Below are 19,542 nucleotides of genomic sequence, written 5' to 3' on the forward strand. Positions count from 1 at the left end.
CGCCATATCCACACCAGGCACGAGAGATAGACCACCCTCGTTTCAAATAATCGTTTGGCTTTCTTTTCCAGAATGATGAATTTTTTCATGTTCTTGTGACGCAATACGGCGTGAAAACTTATAATAATAACCAATATGAATCGTCAGTCGTTTTATAAAAAGGAAATAAGTAAAGAAGTTTCATTGCGTGTTATTAAACGCACAGTAAATAGAACCAAAGACTATGGCGTCTGCGTCAGAGGTAGTGGTTGGTAGGCCTGAATTTGAAATCCGGTAAGGGAGTTTGGAACTTCCCTTCGCCACCAGCCACTTAGTATCCAGCTTGTTTCCTCTGGGGCAAAGGGATTGGAGGGTTCAGCTGACCACTCACACAATCTCGTTTCGAAATACAGAAGTCTCTAAAGCTTTACCTCCACTACCCCAGTACGCTTTCATGGCACGGAGATAATGTTACCTATACAAATTGAATCGCCGGTCACGGTAGCCGAGCGGTCTAAGGCATGCACTGTCTTCGCTCGCTTGGAAACCGGGATCGTGGGTTCGGATCTGTTTCCTGTGAGGTACGGACTGAATTCTTATATATTGTTCTTATACACTGCCGGTCACAGTAGCCGAGCGGTCTAAGGCATGTACTGTCTTCGCTCGCTTGGAAACCGGGATCGTGGGTTCGAATCCCACTCAGGGCATGGATGCTTAGTTTGTGTGTGTCCGTTTTTCTGTGTTTGTGTACAGGTAGAGGCCTTGCGACGAGCTGATCACCCGCCCGAGGCGTCCTACCAAATGTCTAAGGTCTAGTAAACCGAAGTGAAACGGAATTTCGTGGAAATAGGCCAAGGCCCAAATAGGGCTGTAGCGCAAAAAAAAAAAAATACATACAGGATCATTACTACAAGGTTAATACGGTTGTAACATGTCTCACTTCTCTACAACTGACACTGTTGCAATTAATTAGCTACGAATCCACGTGTCAAGAAGTGTGAAAACACGAGCAGTATCTACATGCAACTGTTACTACTTCTTCTCTTTAAGAACGATTTCTCGGCAGCAGAGTTTGCACAGTGCCGAGTGCAGGAGGGGTGTATGTATGATGAACCCTGCAGTCGCAGGCATTGCTTTCCGTGGCGACATTTTGTTGACAACAGGTTCCTGAGAGAGTGTCGATTGTTATAATTAGGTCTAAGATTATATTACAGAAATAATCGCATTAGTTTTAACACTATTCAAAGCCTACTGCTTTAAAAATGAAGATTAATGTAGATTACTCCTGAATCAGGTTTTGATTTGTAATAGTCGTTCCCAAATACATGAACTGTACCGCATGTTCAAAATATCTGTTACCTATCTTTATGTCATGATTTTGCCCTGCATTTTGGTGACGAGACAGCAACATGTACTTAGTTTTCTCTGTGTTTACTTCTAGACCAACCTCCTTACTAGCGTCAGTTAAAGTCTGTGTGTTTTTCTTTATGGTATCTACATTATCACCCAGTAGATTCACATCAACGGCATAGACCAACAGCTGATGTGTCCCGTTTAATTTCAGTCCCACCTGGTTTTCCTGGACCTTCCTAATGGCATATTCTAAAGCGAAGTTGAAAAGCAGTGGCGATAAAGCATCTCCTTGTTTTATACCATTCTGGATAGGAAAATTATCAGGCAAATGTTTATCTATATAAACTTCATCATACGTTTCATTTAAACACATTTTAATCAGCCTAACTTGTTAATGGGTCCCCCAAACTCTATCAGGATATTGTATAAAACTTCCTTCCCAACTGATTCATGTTTTTTTTAAGTCTACGAATAGCAGATATACTGTCCCTTTGTACTCCAATTTTTTCTCCAGTATCTGAAGAATGCAAAATGTTGGACAGTGAGTATTATTTGTATCTCCCTTCCGTTTATTTCCATGATAACATACTCCCACTCTTTCTTTACCAGAGATACACAATTGTACATATTAATTATTATATAGTGTGTCTCCGATTAAACTGTTTTGATTCGTTGTTACAATTTAAAAAAGAAATATTATAACAAATTATTCAGTATAGCCCTAAAGTTAAAAATAAGGTATTCTACTGTAAAAAACTATAGGATCGATTAGGCTCTGTGATGACTAGACATTAATTAACAATTTAAACGTCATCTGAGTGTTTCTTTTAATTCGCTAGTGGGGGGTAGAGTCCAACTGGGTTCACTCGGCACGGCGGCCAAAGCGCCACTTTGTCCACCACAAATCCCACTAGACCAGACCCCGGGATCGAACCCGAGCCCCCGCGGTGGGAAGCCAGGGACTAACAGCTTGAGCTATGGTGCAGCCTGATCTGAGTGTTAACTCCTTTAAAGTTATCACCATACCGACACTCTGCCAGTGTGTACAGAAAATTACGACGGTATGTTGACCAGATGCTTCAGTCTCAGGGCTTCACATCAAGCACCTGCGACAGCTCTACAAGGTCTCTGGTTCCCTGTTAGCACCACACTCAATCTCACCTTTCACGAACCAGATACGCTTCAGTGTGCCTCTCTGTATGCTGGTGGGCAGAGGTAGGGCAACTTGCCACCTGCTCCACGCGCATGCGCAGAAATGAGAACAATGGTGAATGAGACGGAATTTCGGATACTGTTTCAGACCAAAACCTGAATGTTCCTCCGCAGGCTCCTCCACGGAAATCGATAGAATTTGGTAAAGTAAATCTCCAGCCTTTCACAGAACCGGAAATGATTCATTCGTATAAACAAGAACTCGCCGATGGTCGATATACTGTGGCAGTTATATCCAAATCACATCTTCACTCTGCAAGTCTCTACTATATACATAATTTAATAGTATCCCCACCCATGTCTCGTGCTTCCTATCGAATGGAAAGGGGGGGGGACTGTTTGCCCAAAGCTCCCGGCCACGGCCTGAATTATTCGAGTTCATTACCCAGAAGAGACCTGTTTGTTTCATCCCTGCCGGGTCTAGACCCACTGTCCCCAACCAGTGCAGAGATTCAAAACGTAGAACTTTCATTTCCACGCCTTCTTACGAAGGGGTGCTTAGGAACCGTCAAATTGTAACACTGTGAACAATCTTGAATCCGTATCATAGGAGAATTACTGATCAAAAATTATTTTATAAGATGTAAAAGTTTGTGACGATGGTACATTAATACAAATATTATGTTTCTGGACATTATCCATCGTCCTGTATATTTATTTAAAGCACCGCCTTGTTTTACATAAATATACAGGACGATGGATAATGCCAAGAAACACAAAACGTCTTATTTGAGATTACAAGGAACTAAACACCATGGGGAAATGAAATTCTCACCCTCGAGATTGTAAAGTATAATTAATTTGGAGCCTGCGCGGAAAATGGGATCCCTTTCTGCGTACACTCGCGTGAACATGAAGAGGAAAGAGCGTCTCTGTTTCCTGTCCGGCTCACCCTTACAGAAGCTCTTCAGGCCGGCGGCAGAGCCGATCGGATTGACCTGCTCCCCTTGTTCCGCCGAGAGCAGTGCATTCACTACCAAGAAGCCAGATTTCCTGGAACCGTGAGAGAGAGACAAGAGGGGACGCATTTATTTCAACACCACGGCTACCTTTACTACTGTCAGCCCCGTATTTTTCCTTGCGAGCTGAAAGGTCGATTGGATTGGAACACGGGCGTTTCAAAGCTCGAAACCAGAAGTAACAGAAAGTTATGGACACTTTTCTTTCATTTCTAAATTTCCTTGCGTCGGGATAGATCATAAAACTATCGACAAGGGATATCCTGACAGAACATTTAAATTCTGTGGTTTGCCCATATTCTGTATCTTGAAGTTTCGACTTCGATTCTCTGCCTGGATATAGGCCATCCCCACTAAAATATTTCGTGGCTTTCCTTGGTCAGTTGAATTAAATGCTTGCCGATTTAATTTATAATAATTATAATAATAATAAAACAGATCTTAAAGGAGCAACGTATCAAGTTGTGGATTGGATTTATATGACTCAGGATGGAAGAGTGTGGCGGGAATTCGTGAACAGAGCGAACAACCTCTTCAGTTCCACCATTGCAGGAACATCTTGACCTAGACTTAGTTGGGAAGATAATATTAGAATGGTTCTTAGGAACTACATTGCGGGGATGTGGGCTGTATTCATGTGACTCAGGATAAAGCCCAGTACTGGGCTCTTTTGGGGACCGCTTCTGTGGTCTAGTGGTCAAGGTTCCTGGCTAGAGATCAAGAGGTCTTGGGTTCGATTCCCGGCTCTACTAGATTTTCTGAGAAGTACTGGGTCTGGAACGGAGTCCGCTCAGCCTCTTGAGGGTAACTGAGGAGCTATTTCAAAGAAATAGCGGCTCCGGTCTAGAAATCCGAAATTAACGGCCGTGGGGATTCGTTACCCTGATCACGCGACATCCTCTATCCGCTAATGTTGGCATTAACTTCGCCGANAATAATAATAAATATGAAATCAAAATCTGAAGCCGTCCTGGAAACCTAACTTACTGGCTCTTTGGGCCGCGCCATGGCTCAAGCGGTTAGTCGCTGGCTTCCCACCGCGGCGGTCCTGGTTCGATCCCGGGTCTGGTCAAGTGGGATTTGTGGTGGAAAAAGTGGCGCTGGGGCAGGTTTTCTCCGAGTACTTGGGTTTCCCCTGCCAATCTTTATTCCACCAATTGCTCCACATTCACCCTCACCTATCATCTGGGGCTGGTACAGTAGGACAGAAGTGGCCGCAGTACAAGGGACTTAGTCCCACCCCAGTAGCAATAAAAAAACTGGCTCTTTCAAATTCTATGGACATCTAACAGCATGCATAAGCCTACATGGAATACAACTTGTTATGAGAGGTACGTACCCTCATCCTATTCTTCAGCCATGTGTGTATCTGTATGTAACTACACCCATACATACATACGAGTACATATAGAAGTATATAGAGTATAGAGAGTATAGAGAAGAGTATAGAACACATGTGAATACAAAACACAGAGGGGTTAGCAGCCGGTTTCGATCACAGGTCAGATCATGTGGGATTTGTGGTGGACAAAGTGGCACTGGGGCAGGGCTCCTACGATTAGGTTTCCCGTTCCGGTAACTGATCCATGTTCATTAATCATCCCATGATCAACGCTATACAATGTTGATACGAATAGCGTCGGGAAATATAAAATAAAGAAAATAACAGGGGCTCAACGAAATCATCCGTCAGCTAGTCCCCGACGGGTGCAAAATTAAGCCCGACGACGAATACAGAACTCTTTAGATGTATACTCCGTGGCGATCTCCTTTTCAAGTTCTCCACAGATATTCCGAGAACGTTGCATGTATGAGCAAATTACATATAACGAAAACAGTCTTCTGGGATGTGGCACCGCGCAGATATTGTGTTAACCATCGTATCGGAGGAACGTATCGCCTCCATCTTCAGGGTAGAAGAAAGAAGAAGATATCCGCGAGCGGAGAACCAGCGTGAGCATGTGTTAACCTGCTTCCTTATCCTCCGAAACGTCCGTTAACACAATATCAACATGGCGCCACATCCCAGAATACGGCATTCTTCATAAGCACCGCCGTGAAAACCCCAAATCTTGCAAATTACATATGGTTCATATGTATTACACGGCATGAGGTGTGTTCCTATGTTACGTGAAAGCAAGCAGGCTGTGGTGTAGCTACAGCGGCCTCAGTAGGCGCTTTTTCCCTTGTCGAGGGATATAGGAGAGCAGAATTTACACATGAATGGTGACCCGAGCCAACATTTATTGACAGATACCCCTACCCCCTAAAATAAAGTCCTGATAGGCAAAACATGCGCGCTGGCCACTATTCTCTTCGCGGGGGTTACTTTACGAACCTTACAGTAGAGAGACCACGGACTGTCTGAGACTGGGATGACATGTCAAAGATCGTGAACCAGATGGTATTTGAATGAATCGGTCATGGAGGTACTTCAGGGCACTTGCCTCAACGGACTGAGGAAAACCGCAAGAAACCTCACTCAGAATAACAGGGGTGTCGGTTGAGAGTCGAACCTAGCATCAGCAGAATGTAATTCTAGAAAAACTTGCTTGGTACAAGAGTACACAAATACTTTTATAGTAAATATTTATATTTTACGGCACCCATTTTTCAGAATTTTAAAACGCAAGTGTATGAGCAGGGGCAGGGGCAGATTTGGGCATACATGAAATAGCAAACAGCCTAGGGCCCCGCGACTTGTGGGGCGGCAGGCGAAGTGGCACACATCTTGTCTAACATGAGAGGGTTAAAGACCCCTAAGGTTTTCAGGTATAACATGAACTACGCTTTCCTTTACCTGTCATCATGTGTTGTAATATAAAAGCGTATAACACACACCCACACCCAATCACATTTTCCAGCGCCCTGTGCCCCTAATGCGGGGCACGGGGCGCAAACTCTTAAAACGGCCCTGTATATGAAGAACTTGAAATATAATACTGCACCCTGTTTCAAGCTCCCATATAAGCTTGAAACAGGGACCTGAGACCTGAGGCCTCGGATATCTGAAACATTCACTGCAAGGAGCTAGAAACATGTCAAATGCCGTACACATGAGGTCTGACGGATGTGGGAACTTCATCCTCTCATCTCCACACACAAATCCAGGATACGTTTACATAACAGGAGCCTCAAGCTATATGAGATTGTTATTTAGAATAATTTCCACAAACTCGCAGGCAATATGAGGCAGAGCTACACTGTTGCGTCATCCTACAGCTGTCCCTCGTGACAGTGTGCCAAGAGGGAGGAAACTGAATTCACGTTACACGGGCGAGCATTAGTGACTCACCAACACGTTAAAGTGATGCAGTGCATGTAAGTTAGGTGATTTGAAGGGCAGGTTCGCAGGCACCTCAAATCCACTGAACACCAAACATCAACATGGGGTAAAGGAAAAATTTCCCTTTGCTTAATTAAGTACCATGCAATTAATACAAACTAAGTCCGTGGTTTTAGTCCGCAAGCAAACTATACCGACTGAGCGACCGGCGCTTGTTGGCGAAGTCAGTGCCAACTTTCAGCGGATAGAGGGTGTCACGTGGTCGGCGCAACGGATCCCCAAGGCCGTTAATCTCGGTCTTCTAGACTTCTAGGTGTTTCATTTCAATTTCCTGATTCATACAGACAGAACTTTGACTATGCAATGAATACAGATGCTAAATAAACCAACTCCATGGAGCGAAGTACTTCTTGAGAAGTTCCTCAGTTACTCAAAAATTTCCCAACATTTTATTATTTTTACAAGAGCACTCCATTGGTCCCTATACTTACATCTGTGTCTTAGCGGCCTCCGTAGTCTAGGGGTAACGGGTTCAAACCCGGCGGAGGGAACAAGTCCTCCGGGAGGGACTTTAAGCCGTGGGTCCCGTGTCGTAGATTTACGGCACGTAAAAGATCCTCATGTCTCTAGGAGACCTCTGAGCAAAATTAGGCAAGTTTCCCGCCCAAGTAGTTTCCAATGCCTCTGGTAGATGGGGGAAGTATCGAGGTACCGAGGGCCGACCTCGTTGGCTGAACGGGGCTGATAGCACGCACCAATATCGGTAGGGTATGGCGACTGGTAGAATATCAAAGGCGGACGTACAATAGACTATTAGTCGCGGTGCATGGGGAAACCCAACCCCTCCAATAATAATAATAATAATAATAATAATAATAATAATAATAATAACAAAATACATCTGTGTCTTCCTAGTGGCGTATTTCCTTCTGGCTTTCCCACCAAAATCGTATATGTTTGCTACATGCCCTGACCATCTCATCCTGTCTAAAATATAAAAAATACAACAAAATCAACTCCGAACAGACTCCTACAAGATACAGTCTGGACGTTAGAACGAAAATGAGGAATTGACAAACGAATAAATGAGAGGGAAAAAGGGGGCATGGCTCAACTATGTTTCAAACTCGTGCTTACGCCTGGAAAAATGTAATAAAATGTTAGGTATGGTTAAACAACTTTTATCTCCGGTTCAGAATCACTTGGCAGGGCTCAGTGCGAAGAGTGGACAAGATTCTGCACTGAAGACAGGCACACGGCCGTTCTCCCCTGGAAGCCACTCATTCACCCGGGACTCAAGCTCGGCGATACATCAATCCATACCACGGTCATTGCCATGAAGTTCCAGCAATTCCATCTTCACGGGCCACAGAACTCGCCCGGATCAGCGGGCACGAATGAGGTCACCAAAATCTCTTCCTTTATTACTTAAAGCATTCATCTTCTCTCAGACCGCCCCTCTGCCCACTGTAAAACACGGAGCGTACGTCTATTTCGTTTGAGAGTTCGGCTGATTACATATCAGTTTGTAAGCTTCCATACTTCACCTTCCTTTTCCACACTTGCTTCCGCCATGTTTAACGGTATGCCATGATCAAGCCATTAACGATCTTGCTTAGTAATCAAGAGATCAAGGCTTCGGTTCTCGAGCGAGTTTCTGCTTATACCGACATACATATGGTTTTCCACATTCCCTCAAAGTAAGCATACGTACTACGCAAGGCACCCCTCGACTTCCCTTCTGTCTTTGCTTTCAAGACTTCACGTTCCAGCATCACGATCAAGGTCCCTTGCGGTGTGATGCTTGTATGAGTGAAAAGCTTTCGGAGGAATCTGTTGCCACCATCCTGTACCCTGCAGATGGAGGCAGCAGGCTCCTCCGAAACAATGATACCCAAATACCAAACAATACGGCATAATATTGTGGCGAATATGACAACTACTAGGCAACGGTTCGGGAAGCAACGTCTGAAAGCCGGAATAAGAAATTGCTAGACAACGCTCGGTAAACACATTCTCGAGGTTACGCAGTCAACAGTGGGATCTCCGTTGCTAGGTAGCAAGTCCCCAAACAGAGATTCCCGTGGCAACGAATATTAATAAAGACATTTCCGTAAGAACGGGAAAATGACAGGTAGCTGTTCGAGGCGATGACTTATATTCGGGCCGTCTGGGAGTTAAACAAGAGTTGCATTTTATTCGTAAGGGAGTTCAGTGAGTTCAATGCGTGAGCAGCGATTTGTCTTCGTTGGTCCAATAAGGAATGGAGCGAGGCTTGGACAGTCACTGCTTGTGGGCTGTTATACTTGATTGTAATTTCAATATAAGTGGCAATAAACCCACATCCCACAAGGTAGAATTCTTGTCTTTTCTTTCAATGTTATAATACCTGTGTAGGTGAGATCATGTAGTTACGTAAACTACATTCAAATATGTACGATTTGAGGTTTTCACGGCGATGACTATGAAGAATGCCGTCATCTGGGATGTGGCACGGTGTGGACATAGTAGAAACAGAAGTTTAGGAGGAACGTATTGCCTCCATCTTCAGGGTAGAAGAAAAAAGAAAGAAAAATCCGCAGGCGAGAAGCCACCGTGAGCACATGACTGTAGCCACACATGATTTACATGGCGCCATATCCCATACATCCGTACGTTCCCTCTATAATACTAACATAACATTATCAGAAGATGATAGACAACATGTCGACTCATGTGAGGGTATATAAATTGAGTAGTTTATGAAGAAGTGTTTCGTAGATTTCCTTCTTCTTCTTCTTTTTTTCCGTTGACGGATTAGGCCCTTGGCTTGTTCCCATTCAGAATTAATCTGAAGCAATGAATCTTACAGACAGGTTGCAGGACTCCTTGAGCGGTAATCAGCCCGTCGCAAGACTGCCACATACACAGTGCAACACAAACACATTTATATTTCTAGTGGGATTCGAACATACGATTAGGCGAGGACATTTCGAGCCTTAGACAGCGCGGCTGTTTCATACATAAACATTGAAATTTTGTTATACGAACTGCAGGGCGCTGGTATAGCTACACAGCCTACAGTCATGTTTCTTTACATTTACAGTTCTACATATTTCGGAGGGTGTAGCTATTAATCTGTGCGCTTGTAATAATCTGAGTTCAGTCTAGAAATTCACGTCGTAACGCGTGAGTTGTGGTATGTTTTCATACATCACTGCTTTGCTGTAAGTGCTGACAATACTTGTTTGTCTTATTAATCCTGGGCTGGGTATGAACCGTGTAGGTTTCATTCACCAAATAGCTCTTGATGCGAGACAGCGCGGGTTCTATCTATGTGTTGCATTAGACTGCCAAACCACGCGTATGGGTCATGCAGTTGCGATACAAGGGCCTGTAACACCGCTCTCAAATTCGAAGTCAGCGTGGACAGCAGAGAGAGGTAGAAGCAATATTTCTGAGAGAAAATGAATGTCGAAGGGAAACCGACCTCACTGTCTCAGTTCTTAGTGCGATCTTTCTACTTTCCCTTCAGTTTTGAACTCACTAGCATTTAAACCGAAGGACAGAAACTGCAACTACAACGCAACTACAAAATCCTCAAGCACAATTCCGCTGTGGAATCCATGGCGGAGTCAGAAACTTGGATTCGCCTCCACAGCACTCGATATCACAATATTGTAGCATGTAGACCCGTTGCTAAGCAATGACTCGGTAAACAACGTCCGCTGATAGGCAGAAGACACATAACAATTCAACTACAAACAATGAGGAGCTGTGTTTTCTACGCGGTCCGTGCCGAGGTACTATGAGCAGGACAGGTCTACAGTTCAGTATCCCGCGTAGACGCAGGGTCGAATACCTCCATAGTTCCCCTGCGAGTCGTAAGAGGTGACGAAGAGGGAACTCTCTAATCTGCGACAGTAAAAAATGATCGCCAGTCCCGTGGGACTCGGACCCAAGAACGACTGCGCTGGCGAGCATCAGAAGCAACTGTAAACGACAGACCAGTCCTCTCGTCAGAGTGTGCCCCATATCAACAAATCCGCAACTGTCTGATAGTAATAAAAATCTAGTCGTAAGCCCCAGATGGGTGCTTTATTAAGATAGACTGGCCAACTGACCGTCGGTAGTAACATAAGACCCAGACTCAATTCGGTCAGTTGTGAGACATTCGCCACCCTGTAAGGACGTAAGAAGAGGACACTATTAGAATCCTTTACCAGGAAACGGCTAGTGAAAATAAACTGAGAAGGCTCAGTATGTGCTGTTGTGAACTGCAGAATGTATGAATTAGCGATAGCGCTACAGTTACTTGTAGTTACGATCTGTAAGTGGGCAGTAAATCCAATTACCAATCCAAACTTCGCATAGTCACGCATACATGTGACAATATATTCAGTACCTTAAACTAGAACAGTGGAATTAAGAAATTAGCGTATTCTCATTTAATTAAATACGAAAGTTGGATGGAATGTTCCCATATTATCTGGAAACAGAAGGTACCTCTGTACTCGCACATCGCTTTAATGTCAGTGGTTACCGTACATACTGGCAACAGCAAGGTCACAAAAGTCTGAGGTGTTCAAGGTATGAAACAGGAGACAGAGAAGTTGCGTTATGTACTTGTTTCCTGTTCTGCATAACCGGACATCAGCCCACATCTCACTGTCCTGTTTCCTTCACTTAGCAAACCTCTGATTTCTCCCCAAAGTACATTTAGCAAATGAACAAGTGGTCGCTGCCTTCGGGCCTTCAGAGCTGAAAATTATTCACTGCTCCCCTACGTACTGACTGCAGTGACTGTCACTACATCCATCCTCCACTTCCGCTCTCTCTCTCTCTCATTAAAAACCAAGAACATATGTCTCAAAGAAAACCATGAAATACTTGAGCAAATTCTATCCATGTATGGGGATGTCTCCAGAAAACTGAAATCCTGTTCAGTGCTCGTATCTCTTCCCTCATATGGAGAGCATCAGTCTTTTTTGTCGTTTTTTTTTTCCTTGTCACTACAGCCCCAGTGGGTCTAGGCCTACCTCTATGAACTTCTCCGTTCACTCCGTTCTTACACATACGGTAGGACTCCTTGGGCGAGTGATCAGCTCGTCGCAAGGCCTCTACCTGTACACAAACACAGAAAAACGCACACACACAAACTAAACATCCATGCCCTGAGTGGGATTCAAACCCACGATCCAGGTTTCTAAGCGAGCGAAGATAGTACACGCCTTAGACCGCTCGGCTAGCGTGACCGGCGCTATGTACCTTCTCCTAATCGAACTGTTACACGAATCCAGCATCTGTTTTGTCACGTAGAATCTAATTATCTAGTCTGTGTTTATATACTGTTACCCACAGTTACAAAACATACGAGTAAAAATATGGAGAAAAAGAACTCTTTCGTATTAAAACTGAAACATGTCTTCTGTAATAATACAGAATACTTACTGAATCATCAAATATTGCATAAATTTTCAGTTTGAGCAGTATGAGTGTGTCATAAATTTAATTTTTGCTGTAGTGTCGTGAATTTCATGAGCGTAATTATTCCCTTCAGACAGGCACAAACATAAAAAAGGCATAAAAACTTTCTGAAGTTGTAAAGACGTCGTCAGAACAGAACATAATAAAGAATTTGCTTCTTTAATAAGAAGGAAGGTTACATTAGGGGCCATCTTGTTACTTCTTTTCCCCGTGGTACAAATGAGAGTGGAAATGTGAATTCCAGACGGAACAAAACATATTTTTTAAATTACGTCTTGGTTATTTTCCACACCTCATTGGCGTTGAAGCTCATCTGCTGCAAATCTGTCACTGCGGTACAAATATAGTTTACCCACAAAGATAAAACATATCAACTATGTCACCTATTTTACATCACTATTTCTTGCTTTGCCGGTCATGGTAGCCCAGCGGTCAAAGGCATGTACTGTCTTCGCTCGCTTGGAAACCGGGATCGTGGGTTCGAATCCCACTCAGGGCATGGATGTTTAGTTTGTGTGTGTGCGTTTNTTTCTGTGTTTGTGTACAGGCAGAGACCTTGCGACGAGCTGATCACCCGCCCAAGGAGTCCTACCGAATGTGTAAGATCTAGAGAAACCGAAGTGAACGGAGAAGTTCATGGAGGTAGGCCTAGGCCCACTGGGGCTGTAGTGCCAAGGAAAATAAAAAATCTTGTTTTATGTTACAGTTGCTGCGTAGTGTAAAGTGAATACAGTCTTCAATAGCTCGAAAATTGGGATCGTGGTTTCGAATCTGTCTAGCGACACGGGTGTGTGTCTTGTGTTTGTTGTCTTGCGTTGTCTTGCCGAGGTACGGGTCTTGTGATGGGCCGATATTCCGTCAAGGCAATCCGGAAAGATTCATAGTTTCAGTAGTCTAACAACAACAGCGCGGCCCGAACAACAGGATGACGCAAAAGAGTCCTGTACAGCAAACAACAGAACCACGACGCGGTAGACACTCAACTTCCTTAAAGAGAAGAAGTACAAAGGACACGAACATAATCGGTTCCAGATTTTAAGAAATTTTAAACCACATTTGTAAATAAACTAATTATAATAACTTATACATATTTTAATGTATTCATGCACGTCACCGTAGTTGTTAAAGGGTCAGATTTCATATTCATGGCATTGTAATGATATTGTCTGTATGTATTGATATTGACCAATCACAGTGTAACAGCAATTTCAGCTTGTATTGATATATCCTTCAGAAGGAGGTCTCTAAGACCGAAACATGTCAAGGATGAAAGAATAAAAGGAGAAAACATTTATTACTCACACTGGACGGGGCTGATAATCTTTCATACTAATCGTGTAAGTTCAATTATCCGCGCTATCCTCAGACGCAATATCTACACGGTCTTATTTCTTCCTAGTCTATATCTTTTAAGGAGCTGGGATAGCGTAGCGGGTATAGCGACTGGCTACGGGCTGGACAACGGAAGGGTCGGAGTTCGAGCCGGTAGGGTCATGAATTTTCTCTTCTCCACGACGTCCAGACCTGCCCTGGGATCCAACCATCTCCTATCCAATGGGTACCGGGGGCTCTTTCCCTGGGAGTAAAGCGGCCGGGGCGTGTAACTGACAACTGACCTCCATGTAGTGCCAAGGTCAAGAAAATGTAGATCTATACATCCACCCCCTTATACGCCTTCATGGCGTAGTGCTTAGTTAAGTACAGGGACACCTTTACCTTTACCTGCATCTTGAGAGATTCTTACGAGTTTTTAGACAAAGAGGCATGACACTAATGATTGTGAAGTGATGAAACTTAAATTGATCATTTCTCTATTCGAAATAAAACAGTCTGTCAATTTGTAAGATTTGAGGCTTTCACGGCGGTGACTATGAAGAAAGCAGTCTTCTGGGATTTGGCACCGTGTATATGTGGTGTTAACCGACGTTTCGGGAGGAACGTATCGTCTCCATCTTCAGGGTAGAAGGAAAAATATAAGAAATCCGCAAGCGAAGAGACCGTGAGACTGCTTTAACCGGTTCTCACGGTCTCTTCGCTTGCGGATTTCTTATATTTTTCCTTCTACCCTGAAGATGGAGGCGATACGTTCCTCCGAAACGTCGGTTAACACCACATATACACGGTACCAAATCCCAGAAGACTGTTTTCTTCACAGTCTGTCAATTTATCTGAAAGCATGTTCATTAAATATTGGTTAAAACTGTACATTTCAATGCTAAACAAATTAAAGTACTCTCCAATTGCCAATTACAGCAAATTGGCTGGGGTTAAATTGGAGCCCGATGCAGTGGGTGCTGCATCCCAATAGAATAAGCGGGGGCACGCAGAACCCACTGCAACCCTGGTAATACCAGACCTGCTGCTATTCAACGGCAACAGGCAGAAATTAGTTGCTTCATTTTTCACTTTTGTGCTGCACGTCTCACGGAAACAGTGTATGGAGGTAATGCTGAAAAAGCTGCCGGTTGCGGACTCTAGAGTTTCAATTCATATGACACCGAAGGCAAAATGATTCAAATTTGTGGTGGGACGAAGCAGCGATTTCAGGCTATTTTCCTTATTCTGCAAAAATAAAATTAGGCTTATGAGACCACCACGATATCAGTGTTTCTGTGAATTCACCCTATCAACTTTTGAATGCTGAAACCGTCTTTATGAAACTTGGCATCGAACCCATCTCAACAGCGTGCTTCATAATCCCTTCCATCAGTTTGTGGCCTGCATGTGTATCGTTGCCAGGCAAAGGCTCGGTAATACATAACCCTCCATTTTTTGATAGGTAACAATTCATTGAAGACTGCTATGCATATCCGTCCGTCTGTCACAGCACAGCGTATAAACAACTGAAAACATGTGTGGTATCGCTGAAATCATTATTTATTCACTAAGCATACTAGCTACATGTTTCGACCATATATATTGTCACCATCAGGCGTTAAAATATTAAAAATATTGTCAACATACATTATTGGACTGCTTACAATGGATCCACTGTTACCAGTCCCTTGTCATGCAACCCGCTTCTCACGATAGGCTATAGTAAACTATACATATACACATATAAGGATCAGTAAAGACGTTCACGCGGCAATGAATAATTGCTAAAAGCGTCGTTTTGTATGCGGTACATGTCGTATGAAAGAAAAAGAAGGTGATTAACTCTTCCAGTAACTTCTTGTTTTATATTTAATGGTCACTAATTTGTCAATGGGGTATGCGGTAGCGTAGTTGGTTGAGGTACTATGCTAAAAGCCAAAAGATCGCGGGGTCGAATCCGATAAGGATAATTTTTTTTTCAATTTACCAAATCCTTCCAGCCGCACTATGGCCCTGGGTCGACTCGGTCTCTAGAAATGAGTACCAGGAATATTCTTGGGGTTCAATGCCGACCGGCGCTCAAGGCTGACAACCTCACCGTCATCTGTGAATCGATTGCATAGCGAATGTGGGAGCCTCGACGTCTCACAACCCTATGGGCCTCCACGGTCTGTTTACCTTTACCTTTTACTTTGTCAGTAACTTTACAGTACCCGTCAGTACGGTAGAGCAGCTGTGACCTTACATTTCAACACATTCCTGGATACTGATAATAAGCCAGAAGTGGCCGCAGTACAAGGGACTTAGTCTCACCGCACTAGCAATAAAAAAAAAACTGAACAAATGTATAATTTCCTTTTTTACTTCTTCGTTTTAATAAATTAATCAGTGTCAAGGTGCCAAGCAGTTTTTAGTGACGGCCTCCTTGATTTCTCCCGACGAACAAGCCATTTATAATACCTTCACCCTCTCTCGTGCACTGTTATTACTGAATATCACACACCTCAGCCACATTTCGTGATTTTTCCTAATCCAGTTACAGTGAGAAGAGATTCCTTGGTACATAAACAAAGAGACCCCTTGATACATGACAAGGCAGGGGTTTCAAGATAGAAAAGTGCGCTTCTTTTGTTATGGTTTGTTGTAGCGTGGTAACTGCGTACCTAGGCAGCAGCTGCTACCTGTATAAGGTCTGGCATTCTTATGAAGTGATTAAATTCGGAAGAATGCGTGGGGGGGGGGCGCATAAGAAACAAAAAGTAAAGCACGTGTATTGTGAAACTTTAAGGAAAAACAGTCTGCTGTGAGATATCTGAAAGGGAAAATATCTGTATATTTTAAGTTTTCTGTTTTTATATGCTTGTTATTCATTTTTTGTTTTGAGCCACTTAATTGTTATTTTGTAGTTGGCTGAGGGGCTATGCTACAAGCCGGAAGGTCGCGGGTTCAAGTCCCGATGAGGTCATGATATTTTTTTCAATTGACCTAATCCTTCCAGCCGCACTATGGCCCTGGGGTTCACTCAGCCTCTAACAGAAATGAGTGCCAGGAATCTTCCTGGGAGTAAAGGGCGGCCGGCGCGTAAGGCTGACAACCTTACCGCCATCTTTGAGCCGATTGTCTAGATAATGTGGGAGCCTCAACGTCTCACAACCCTATGGGCCTTCACGGCCTGGTACAGGGATAGCTTTACTTACTTTTTTCTTGTTATTTTGTTTAAGAAGAGATTCATTCTACAGAATTCGGTATAAAATGAAGCTCATGGCGATGAAATAAACAGTGACGTGAGACCCGGTTTGTAATTCCGTCCATCTGTTGTTACTGAGTCGGTAAATATGCCTAATTTAATCAATTAAACTAACTGAATTAGAAAGTAAATATTAGAGACAAGAAGCACATCGAAACTATGAACAGTAAAAGCTTTTACCAAAGCCTTTATACAAAGTTCACGAGCGCTGTCAAGCTAATACTTTCTATATTACAGAAAGAAGCTCAAACTATTTTTAGTGATTAGTGATTTAGTGATTTAGTTTCTGAGCCAATTCAATCTAAAAATAGTACATTAAATACTAACAACACATTTCTTCAAAAGAAAAGTTTTCCACGAAGTTTCCAGCCAATTTTTTTATATTTCTTTCCCGCTACATTCCCGAAGTACCTTAACTAAAAAATTGTTGTGTACAGAATGTCAGATTTAAGAAGATGAAGTAATTCTTACAAGACAGAGGAATTTAATCAGATAAACACAACAAAAATTAAGAATTTTAAACTGTTTTGAAGCCTATCTATTTTGAATGGCTAAATTATTTTAAAATGTTCGACGATTTTCTGAACGTAATATATTCTGAAAAATAAATCTTCCGAAATGTAAGCAAATTTTGAAATCTCTAATAAATGAATAAGTTTAAATTTATTATAAAGTGTATATGTCCTCTATCTCCAATATACTCTTTCGAAATTTACATTGTTGACCACGATATTGATATAACTTACCCGTAGAAGTCTCAGAGAACGAAATTCGAATCCTTCTAAGATATGGAATTTTAATTTAACTTTCAGAGCGGCTCTCCATTAAGAATAATTTAGGATGATGTGCGAGGTTCTGAATTTCTTCTGTGAAGGCACTGAATGGCCAGCAAAATCGACCGATTCAAGACCCACCCTCCAAATCGAAGCTTATTACAACATGAAACAAAAGGCGCACGGTTTGAGAGACAGTCCGTGACCCTTGCTTACTCTCAAATAAGTCCCACTTGAATTATCTGTAGCAGGGAACCAATTAACAATATTAAACAGGCTGGCGGTAGGGTAACACAATTTGCACTGACTGTACGAAAACAACCGCCATCGAAATATTGACAGCACGCAAACAATGGCCTTCAGTGATGTCGTGCTCTTTAACGTAATTAATGCTTACTTACCGGGAAGAGCAATCAGGTCTCTGTATTAATTACCGATGACAAATGTTAATGTAAAATTTAATTAACATGCTCAAAGTGCCCGCTATGGTATCGGAACCCTTTCTTCCTATGTGATGCCTGGTTGCAATGTTTCTTCTCTTAACATTTTATAAATATTCCTCAATCCTCCATCCATTTTCATTTTTCAACTTGGACCATAGGGCATCCGTGAAACGTTTTGTTTCATCCGAGTTTCTTAATCTTAGATAATCAGTAGGACTTCTTGGACGGGGGATCAGCCCGTCGCAAGGCCGCATAAACGCAGACAAACACCCATGCCTTAAGTTGGATTCGAACCCACGATCCCAGCGTTCGAGCGAGCGAAGACAGTTCATACCTTAGACCGTGCGGCCTTTGTGGTCTGCCATGTTACACGTAACATTATGATTTTTTACTTACCCATAACTGTCATGTTGGAGCTCTGAGCCACAGTTTCAAAATTCGGCGCCTCTGTCGAAACTTCGCATTTATAATTGCCGCTTGTGTTGAACTGAAGGCTGATCATGGTCACCTTATTCATGTCAGATTGCCGCAACTGAAACATAAGAAGAGAGACTTTTTTTATTCAATCATTGTACAGTCTGAAGCGTATTTAGTAATTCGACTCGTCTGGAATTGATTTTGCAGATCTCGGAATACCCTTCATAAAGGAAGTCATCAACAAAAAAAGCCACCAAATATAGAGATCGCATCGTAGACCACGACAACTATCTAATAAATGAACTCGCCGCTCAACCCCAGGCGAACAGAAGACTCCAACGCCTTTGCACGGAAGACCTAACCTAGGAGACGCGTGAAGACCATCAGTGGGTGCTAATCACAACAAGCTGCTAGGACACTCGAACATTTAGTCATTACTCTGCTGTCACTAGACTGTAAATTAGCAACCAAATTAAATAAAAAAGTAAACATTCACGTGAGCGGTTTTCATAAAACTGACAGATGCTTCTGGAAGCGATATTACCACATATCATAAAATTCCATTCACTCATCTCGGAGAAGCAATATTCAGTCAGAAAGACAGTGGCGGAGCAGAGGAACGGACATGATCTCTAACATGTTCATTTATTTCCAACACTTCCTTTAATTGTCCTTCTGAGCGTTCCAGTATTTGATCACTGCAGATACTTAACAGATTTCGACTAAGCTATACATCGGGAACATCACAGCAAATTGCAGAAGTTGAGGTGCATTTCTGCACCTGTCGTTCCAAATAGCTTGTTTCTAAATTAGAAAACGTGTTGCCTTGTGTGCAAACAAGTGTATCATGTATAATGAATAATAAATAACATTTACTAACAAAATACATGTAATTAGAACAGCACTCAGAAAAGCGTGTGCATGTTTACATTTCATTAGCTTGATCCCGCTTGCATTTTATTCTCGAAAAGGGGCAAATTAATTAGTGGTGGAATAATTTAGGAGCAGTGTAAAATATCACAGAATAGCCATTACCTGTGATGTCGTACATGCATTTAAAATTAATAAATAAGTAACTTAGAATTCGAAC

The 19,542-nt window shown here is 42.7% G+C and overlaps 1 protein-coding gene across 2 annotated transcripts in view; it reads right to left on the minus strand.

The window, feature by feature from the left end:
* LOC111865754 overlaps positions 1–19,542 on the minus strand; it is a 338,635-nt gene that overhangs the window by 40,306 nt on the left and 278,787 nt on the right. For both annotated transcript variants that reach the window (XM_033751949.1, XM_023854022.2), the window contains exon 3: positions 18,432–18,567. In XM_033751949.1, coding sequence (XP_033607840.1) covers positions 18,432–18,567 — 136 coding nt within the window. The remainder of the gene's footprint in view (positions 1–18,431; positions 18,568–19,542) is intronic.

Source organism: Cryptotermes secundus, unplaced genomic scaffold, assembly GCF_002891405.2.
Source record: "Cryptotermes secundus unplaced genomic scaffold, Csec_1.0 scaffold183, whole genome shotgun sequence".
NCBI lineage: Eukaryota > Metazoa > Arthropoda > Insecta > Blattodea > Kalotermitidae > Cryptotermes > Cryptotermes secundus.